Source organism: Poecilia reticulata, linkage group LG11 (genome assembly GCF_000633615.1).
Source record: "Poecilia reticulata strain Guanapo linkage group LG11, Guppy_female_1.0+MT, whole genome shotgun sequence".
NCBI lineage: Eukaryota > Metazoa > Chordata > Actinopteri > Cyprinodontiformes > Poeciliidae > Poecilia > Poecilia reticulata.
Window position 1 is genome coordinate 1,208,157 of NC_024341.1, and position 9,633 is coordinate 1,217,789.

Consider the following 9,633-nt stretch of genomic DNA (forward strand, 5'->3'; position numbering starts at 1 on the left):
TACAAGTTTGCTCCAGACATTTCCATTCTGGTGAGTGTCTAAATTTGCTTTGTTGGTTTTGTGTCATAATTTTGTTCTATGATTTTGTCCGAGTGTTCAGTTTCTGTTGAATTCATTTAAGTGGGTCAACCTTGCTTAGGTCGGTATTGTTTAGGTAGCGTAGTCCGAGTTTTGTCAGTGGACATCGGGGTTATTACATTATTGTGAAGTAAACTATTTTACTAGTGTTATCAAATTTACAGTATTAATACTGATGTGTGTTCTGATATGTCCTCTTAAAGGCAAACCGACGTATGAAATGGATGATGAGCTCAATCCTGACGTCCAGCGCTGAATATGGGTCACTGGGGTATCGGCACAACGTCGGACCGACATGGGCGTCAATTAAAGAGGCGATACAGCAAGACGGCGATACAGCAAGACGATGATGGATCAGCAAGTTACTGATACTGTTTTTATTATTTACCCCAGAAGAGGTAAATAATGAAAACACAGTAGCGGAGGCAACAGAAGAGGAGCAAGTTGGAGAGGCTGAGGAGGAAGAAACCCCAGAGAGGAGCTCAGCAAGGCTGCAGACTCTGAAGAGGAACAGGAACCATTAGTGTTGAAATACAGTTGGAAGTGGCTGTTTTCTCTCATTTAATAATTAAACATCCATGAATCGTTTGATTCAAGCACTTCAAGTTGCATGTAAACAGGAGAAGAAATGTATCATATTTTAAGTAAAAATTTGATACTTAAATATTTCAGGTAATAAACATACATGTAATGAAAGATTATATTTTTAAATAAATATTTTATGTGATTAAAGTAAACAATTGTATAATCAGACATCTGTCAGGACACTGGGTTTTTGGGTTTGTTTTGCTTTTCATTTTATTTAGCTTCATGTTTTAATTCACTTTAGTTTAGCCCTTTGTGGTCCTTTTGATATTGTTAGAGATATTTAGTGTAGTTATTAGAATTATATTATTGCTTTTCCTTGTTTGTCTGAGTCCATGTCAAGCCTTGTTTAATGACTATAGTTTAATTATATTTTATCCTTCTAGTTATTTCTTATTTCAGCCTCCCTGCAGGGTTTCTAGTAATGTTTATTAATTTGATCACCATAGGTTCAGTTATTCTTCCATGTCTAGTCTGTCTATATCTTTCTTTAGTAATTCTAGTTGGGTTCTTTCTTTAGATATTCTAGTTTCTCTTGCTCTGTGTTCCTTAGTTCTTATCAGCCTTGTTTCTATTTAGGTTCGGTTATGGTTCCCCTCATATCTTTCTCTCCTAGTTCATCAGGTTTTCTTTACTTTTAGTGTCTTTTGTAGAAGTATTTTTCAGTTCCATGTTTTCTCCCGTTTGTGCTCCTGCCCTCAGGCTGAGGCTGCCCTCAGCAGGTCCTGTGCCAAATTACTCACACCTGCTGTCACTCTTCTCATTTAGGCCATTGTCCCACTGCTGAAGCTCCTCTTTTTCAGTCACAACTTGCCAGTCCAACTTGTTATCCTGCTCACCACGTTGCCGGTTGTTACTGTTGTTATCCCTCGTGTGTCCTGTTTCATTGTGTTTAGGATTTCCTTGTTTTTCCTAGATTTTGGATTTAGTTGGTTTATTTTGTTCATTAAAATAACATCCACATTAAGTACGTCTACTGCCTGCTGCATTTGTGTCCACTGCCACATCATGACACAAACCAGATGAAAGAGCCCATCGTTAAACATTTAATGTGTAATTGAACAATAACGGTGACAAATTTTATGAAATAGATCACACTTTAATAAATATTTATTGTATTTAACATATTTCAGGTAAGTGAACATGTAATGAAATAGATCCTGTCCTAGAATTTTATGCAATTGAACATTACGGGTAACAAGTGATGATCATCTGAGGTAATACATTTTATGAATATTTTTTAAAATATAATTATGGTTAAAAAAAGGGTCAAAATGGAATAAAAATATGCCTAATCTATATAGTTTAGTAGAATAATTTCACACATTGAGTTACTGGGGCACGATTTGGAAGCTACTGAAGAAAACATTTAATGTTAAAATTATTAAAATTATTGAACATGACTTAAAATTTTAATAGAGGATAGTGTGTCTCGTGTAACAGCATGAATGACCACTTTTTGGTCCTGTTGGTCACAAGACAAGGCATTCATTCATTTACAGGAGTGTTCGGAAATCGACGGTCCCGATGTGAAACTCCGAGCGCTTCAGGAAGGACTAGTAAAGAACAGCTGGCCGAAATTAGCGTTCATAAATCGGATCAACCTTGAGCTGAACGTCCCTCACTCCGCGGAGCTCGGGATATCCAGTATCCAACTTGAAAACAACTTCACTGAGGTCGGTAACACAATGAAAACACCGGTGTTCTGAATAGTTGGTTTTGGTCTGTGGACACCAAAAATGGCGCCGAGCGACGTAAACGTCATACGCTGTGACGTCAGCTCCAAAGCTCTATAGACCTGTAGCGCTGACATTCCACCACATGAAGGTCCTGGAGAGACTGCTGCTGACCCACCTGAATAAGCAGACAAGGATATCAAGACCTCTTGCAGTTTGCCATGGAATTGGAGTTGATGATGTCATCATACACCTGATTCAGCAAACCTACTGTCATGAGACTGTCTTGGGAAGGAAGAGTGTCTTCAGTCAGAGGCTTCTTCAGATTTAGTGCAGCACTAAGAAGATCTGTCTAGGTGTTGTAGTTTTTTAACTAGAGTAGATTAAAGAGGTAGTGAAAAGTTATGTGGAATCGCCCTTTAGCCATTTCCCGAATCACAAGCTGGAATCGGAAACCAACTTTAGCTTCGTAACCAGAACCAGACTTCATGGTCTGCTGGGTTCTGATCTCTGATGTCAACTATAAATGAAAGTAATCTCCTACCTAGCAGGACTACAATTCCCATGATCGCAGGACGTACGTCGCCCGACGTTGCAAACGATACCATGGAAACCACTCAGCCACAGCAGAGCGGCTGAATGCGTTAACTCCTCTCTCACAAGAGTGACTGCTGCTCGGTGTAGAAGGGAGATCAACTCGACTGCAGTTCTTGTTGGAAAAAATATCATTCCACTCGTGACGCGTGGTTTCCCATGTTTTGTTTTTGGTGGCTTTTAGCTGGGTTAATGGCTTAATTCCGCTGACTGTTACACGACCGCTTTCGAATATCTTACATTGAAGAAGATGCTGGAGTCAATTAAAGTTACAGGTAATGTAATAAGTGTTTCGTAACCGCTAAGCATGAATAAAATGCGTAGTATGTATAGTTGCGGTAACCTGAAAGCAGCTGTAGTCTCTTCATTACTTCTAATATTTGGTTCGAGCCGTTTTAACCCACACGCGCGTTAGCTTGAAGATTCACGACACACCAACAGGCTTTGGTTGGTTTATTCAGCTCATAACTGGAAGAAATCGTTTAGCTCCATTCTGTTTTTCAATAAATAAGTGCGATGGTTAAGAAAATAAGCAATGCACACGTTAGAATTTAGTGTGGCCTTTCTGTACTCCGCACAAGATTACACACATGTATAACATCATAAACCATTGTTTGGGTTAATAGCCATCAACGAACTTCTGATATGATACCTGCTAGATATTTCACTTCTCAATCAATCCATTCATTTAAATTGATGTGAGTTTTGACAAGGAGCTCACCAATTTTCAGCAGGGTTGAGGTCATAGTGCTGGTTTCTGGGATACCTCTCAGCAGCTCATTCTGATGGGTCAGAGAGCCAGCTGAGCTGTGAGGGAATGGTGATGAGGCAGCTGGAACCAGTGAAGCTGCTCCTGGTGTCTCAGTGTGCAGCTGACGTCATCAGACCCAACGTAGAGCGCTCTCTCTGGTTGTGTCCGAATCGACTTTGTAGACATTGCAGAGCCCTTCTTTCTGTACTGCCAGCCTCTGTAAGCACAATGGGATTAAATTCCAGTGAAAAGTCAGGACGCTGACTCCTGATCCTGAAAAGCCCATAGCTGTGCTGTCCTGGCTGAGCAGCAGCAGTCAGGCGGTCTGACCACAGAGTACTTCTATTGCTGCGTGAGGTGTAACAAAGTGTGTTTTTACCAGACTGGAAGTCAAGTTTTCAGCGCTTTGTGTCGCTTCAGCTCCTTATCAGAACTGATCTAATTTTATCTTTCCTTGATAAGAGGATTAGTGTGTCTAGTTTGCACTTGCTTCACATCAGAGTGATGCAGAAGCAGGCATGACTCAAAATAATCGGCCTCCTTTTCTACTCTCTCCTCTTGCAGAACAACTTCACTGGCCAGAGGTGGATTTGTCTAAAAAGTCCGTCTTCAACTCTGCCAAAAGGGTGGCGAGTCCAACCCAGGTGTGCTTTGCAACCATTCCTTCCCCTGCTCTCGAGGACCTCCTGCTGCAAGCCGAAGAGGAGGAGCAGAAGGAGAAGGAGAAGGAGTCCCAGTGCAAGAAGCCGAAGTCCTCGATGAAAGGTGGGCTGGCGCTTTGCAAAAGAAACCGCGTGATCCTGGCTCAGAAACAGACCCGTAGTCCAGATGGGGGTGAGAAGTCCGTCCAGACAAACTGTGTCCACTCGGACAGCAACTGCAATCTTCTGAAGCCGACTCTGAGCCTCACAGTGGTGGGAAGCAAGATGGGACTGATCCCCCGCACAGCTTCACTGCTCAGGAAAACCCCCAGCCTTAACGTCTATCGTCCTCCACTCCAATCCCCCTACAATGCAGCCGCCTCCCGGGAGGCGGAAAACACCAAAAAGCTCTGCATCTTCACCGCCATCAAGCCGTACAATGTTGACAGAGAGAAGGACAAGTTCTTCAAGTCTGACTTCAACTACAACCCCCAGTTTGAGTACAGCAACCCCGCCTCTGCAGGTTTCCTGGCACGCCGTAACCATGCCTCCAGTCGGTTCCTCGCTCAGGTAAGGCTGCATTTCCTCCTGCAGACATCTAGTGTGATTTCTGTGGTGCTTTGTTGGAAAGTGGAAGGAAAATGAGAAGTGCGTATTTGTATTCAGCCCCTCTGAGCCTCTTCTGGGATCTCTCTCTCTACGTCTATACAGACATTTTTTGTTGATTCTTTGGAAAACGACTGAAGCTCGGGTTGGATGAAGGGGCAGTATTTCTGTGTTCTCCAGACACGTAGTTCCATTTAATAGCACAATCAAGTAACAATGTTACTTTCAGTTATAAAAATTGTATAAATAAAATTTTACTTTGTAATTTATCGCCTTGAATTTGGGCCTCTGTCTCGCTGTCTCAATGTCGTCAGTTCAGATGAAGTCTAGTCAAAGCCTGTAGTCTCAGGTCTTCTGTAGGCTTTCTTCCAGGTTTGTCCTTCAAACAGACCATCTTCTGTGCTCCCAGTTATTGACCTGTTGACTACATTTTGATTCAACTAGGAATAAAACTTTGAAACTACAACTCTAAGAAAGATGTCAACAATGGGGAAAATCACAAACCACAGGGATGAAAATGCAGTCGCTGAATGCATTTATGGATCCATGGTTTGCTTCTGGGGGAAAGTTGTTAACCTTTAGGATTTCAAAAATCATATTGGTTGAGCCAGAAAGTCATTATTGTCACATGAGCTGTAGACTAAGCACCACACATTCTGGGTAGTTTTAGAAGTGAACGTGAGTCTAGTCAGATCTCAGATTCTAACTTTGGGTGCACCAACAAATTGGCCCTGATTTTCTACAGTTTTATTTTTTTAAAAGGGCAGTATTATGTAAAATTTGCCTTTTTGAGCTTTCCATCATTTTATAATGTTATTACTATGGAGACAACAGCGAAGAAACATGTGTCAACAGTTAATATAATATTGTGTCACCATCTCTGAGGTTTCAAAGAGAGTTCCTGAGGGTCTCTTCTGCTGCAGGCAGTGAACATCATGGAGCTGGCCTTGAAGAGATACGGCAGCTATGAGATGTTTGAGCAAGTCACTGGTGGGAGCCTGCTCCCCAGGAGTCGGATCTGGATCAACGTGAAGAGATACATGGAGAAGGAAGGCTGTGTGGGCGAGGTAGGAGGAGAGCAGGCTGCTCACTTCTCTCATGCTAACTCCAGTTTGGATCCAAACCGGCTGGATTGGGTGTTGGATTTTCCCCTGGCCTCGATTGGCCTGCGAAGTCTTTCCTTTGTTTGAGTGCATTCATATTACAGTACAGCTCAAAGCAGATCACACCACTGAAGTTAGTCTGGGGGAAAAGATTTCAGATTTGTCCACTTTTCCAACATCATCCCTCAGTTTGCTTTTCTGAAGCAGAATTTATAGAATTAAACAAATGTATGTTACATCATATGTTCACAATCCACTGCTGAACACTGTTTACATAGAAACATAACCAGGGCCTGACGAAAGAAAATGTTGACCCCTGGACCAGAGCCTCTTTTGTTGCCATACCCACACAAGTTTCATTTCATTTTATTTTATTTTTTATTTATTTCCTCAATAGTAAATATAAACAGCTCATGTAACAATGAAAAGAAATTCTGAATGAAAAGGAGCAGAAAGAAGAGTAACCTACAGAGAATGTGGACAGCTATCAACTCAGAACACAATTTCAGACATAGTTCAAATGCATAAAATATACCCAATAAACCATCAGCTTATTCAACGCCATATCGCTTCATCATAATGATTTGTTCTGCTGACAGATTGTAGTCCAGGTGACAGATGACTTACTGTCCAGAGCCTCGATGACAATGGTGAACGGTCAGCCCACTATGACCATCAACACGTCCACCGCGCGGGAGCACTGGCTGGAGGGCATGCTGAGGCATGAGATCGGTGGGTTCATTGGCTCTGACACACATGTCCTCTATCTGCTTTCACTTGTTCTCATCATACCAGGACAGGTAGAAAATAAAACATGCATCAGGTTCTATTTGAGAGTATGTAATATGACACATTGCAGAAGTATTCACACCCCCTTTTTGTAACATTTAGTTTCATTACAACTTCTGAATTTGGGATCTCATGAATAACATTATAGTGTGCATTTGTTTGTAGCTTTCATTACTCTGGTTTCCCTTAGTAAAATTTAATTCAGAAATACTTTATTTGTCCCAAAGAAAAATTAAATGATGTTTGATGATGATATGTTTCCATATCATCATCGAATGATATGAGCTATTTGGATGTAACTCATACAATCTGAGTATATTGAAGGAGTGGTTGTGTATGGTGATGCTGTGGGCAGGAGGGATCTCTGGTTGCAGTCCGTCTTGCAACAAATCTGAAGAGGCCTCTGACTGAAGACTGTTGCTATGATGAAATTCCACAGTAGAATGTCCTGGTTGACAACATCAGTCAGTGGTAGCTCTGCTAATCAATCTCATTTGCTTTGGTCACTCCTCCTTTAAATCTCTGTCTGGCCATATGGTCAGAAAGCTGGGTAGAGAGATGCTGGGGTTCTCTTATTTGATTCTTGATTGTTATAACTGACAGAAGAGATGGTTGGACTTCCTCCTTTTGTCTCTACTCCTTTTCAGCTCTTCTGGGATTTGGGTCCCAGAAGAGCCCAAATCCCAAGGTCAGTAATGCTGAGTTCAGGTACTATTTGAGTGTTTAATTTGAGTGTTTAAAATGCTAATCAAATCCTCAGGCTTGTAAAAACTAGAGGAGCTTGTTTTTACAAGCTATAGCTTGTTGCCACGGTTAAGCATTAAATAACTTTCCAAAAAAAAAAAAAAGGAGGAGCAAAACTCCTTCCAGCTGCACAGCATCCAAAACCAGAGGGAATAGTTGTCCAAACCTGCAACGCCTCGACAAAAAAATTATGAACAAACATCAAGAAAAGAAGCTTGATAATGGCAGAAATAAATTCAGGTTGAATTCTAACTGAACTGCAGCTATGTGAAGTGTTCTCTCTGTGTCAGGAACTCATTACTTCCGAGGCCTCAACAACTGCCAGCAGCCATGGGGCAGCAGCATGGGGAGGAGGAAGCACAACCTGAAGCCTCTGAACCCAACAGAGGAGGGCCTGGCCAGCATCCACAGCGTTCTGTTCAGGAAGGACCCCACTCTGTGGCGCGCCGCGCTGCTCTATTATACCGTCTATCAGGCCAGGCACACGTCCTTCACTCAGCTCTTCCGCAACCTGGGACGCTTTGTTCAGGACCCACACACACGCTGGGACTATTGCGTCCGTGCCAAGAGAGGCCAGACCAATACAGCTATGCCAGGTATGTGGAACCAGCTGACCTGACATGCTCAGGACTGATCTATGAAAAAAACTTGACTGGTCTTTTCTGACCTCTAATCCTGAAGGGTGCTTCAGTAAAGACCAGGTTTATCTGGAGGGCATACTGCAGATCCTGAGATACAGAGACAAGATAAACTTCCCAATGCTGATGGCTCTGGGAAAGGTGAGCAATCTGAAGTCTACTGCTCTAAGTCCTGGAGTATAGTATAAAAATTCGTTTTTCACAAAAAATCAGATTTGAATCCATCAATCTGATTTACACTAGTCTGGAAAAGACCAGTCCCTTGTTTGCTTCGTACAGAGAAAATAGGATTCCACTAATGAGAAGCGATTGGTTGCTGGAGGCATTGACTGTTGAAGTTTTAAATTTTACCCAATTGCTAATGTTTACCTGTAATGCACCAGTTTGATTCTAAGAAGTTTTCCAGAAATTGTCTGTGCTGTAAACAACCATCATCCACTGCGAACAGAGAAGTGCTGATCTGAACGAGGCGGCTGTGTGGTCAACATGGACTGAACAGTTTTGTTCTCTTCCTCCGCTGTCATTGCTTAAACTATAGGAAGACCACAATTCTAAAACTTCACAAAATGTCATTGTCATTGTTTATGGCAATTTATTTATTTATTTTTTAAAATTACAGTGTTTCCATTAATCACATTTATTTTCATAATTCCAGTGTGCAAGATTTTATAATCAAAGGAAACATAGCTTCTAATCCAACCGTTTCTGATCACTAGTGTCCCATTTGGGGTGTTTATATTCAGCCTTTCTTTTCATATAATTTGACCTCTTATGTCTTCTTATGGTCAGTCCTGGGAGGGAATGTAGCATCTCTACTGCTAACCAATTTCATTCTTCAAAAGGAGAACAAGGAATTGAATTTCTGTTAAATTCCAGGTAGTATTGTGACAATGGTGGATAATAAAACCCAGACTGAGCTCCAATGCCTAATTCAGTGAATCAGAGTTCCAGTGGGATTTCACTGTCTTTGCATATCCATTTTACATGTTTGCATCACTTCCTGTGGGAAACATTTGTTATTTTGGACTCTGAATGACATTTGCCTGGCTTCACTAAGTCAAGTGTAAAGGTTTGGTGGAGGGAGGATTATGGTGACGGCCTGTTTCTCAGGAGTTGAACTCCTTGGTTCAGAAAGGAGCTCTTAAGGCATTAGACTTTTTTCTCTTGGTTTTGTGGGAACAATTAGAGGACTACATTCTCCTGTTCCAACATGACTGAGCACCAATTCACAAAGTAAGGTCCATAAAAACATAGATGAGAAGATTTTTTGAAAAACAAATTGACTAGTACGCACAGAGTCCAACTTTTTTGAGCGTTCTATTATGTTATAATAATAGAACGCTCTATTATTATAGATCGTTCTATAATAATAGCCCGGTGACAAAGTCGACGGCGATGTGGGACCACGGGCGCTTGGTCCCACATATA

The 9,633-nt window shown here is 41.6% G+C and overlaps 1 protein-coding gene across 1 annotated transcript in view; it reads left to right on the forward strand.

Moving 5' to 3' along the window:
* The first annotated feature begins 2,839 nt into the window (after positions 1-2,839).
* The window catches only part of matcap2 (microtubule associated tyrosine carboxypeptidase 2), a 7,923-nt gene continuing 1,129 nt past the window's right edge, over positions 2,840-9,633 (forward strand). Inside the window, exons 1-6 of the mRNA XM_008421246.2 lie at positions 2,840-3,208; positions 4,249-4,895; positions 5,855-5,998; positions 6,634-6,766; positions 7,858-8,163; positions 8,249-8,346. Coding sequence (XP_008419468.1) covers positions 3,184-3,208; positions 4,249-4,895; positions 5,855-5,998; positions 6,634-6,766; positions 7,858-8,163; positions 8,249-8,346 — 1,353 coding nt within the window. The 5' untranslated portion in view covers positions 2,840-3,183. The remainder of the gene's footprint in view (positions 3,209-4,248; positions 4,896-5,854; positions 5,999-6,633; positions 6,767-7,857; positions 8,164-8,248; positions 8,347-9,633) is intronic.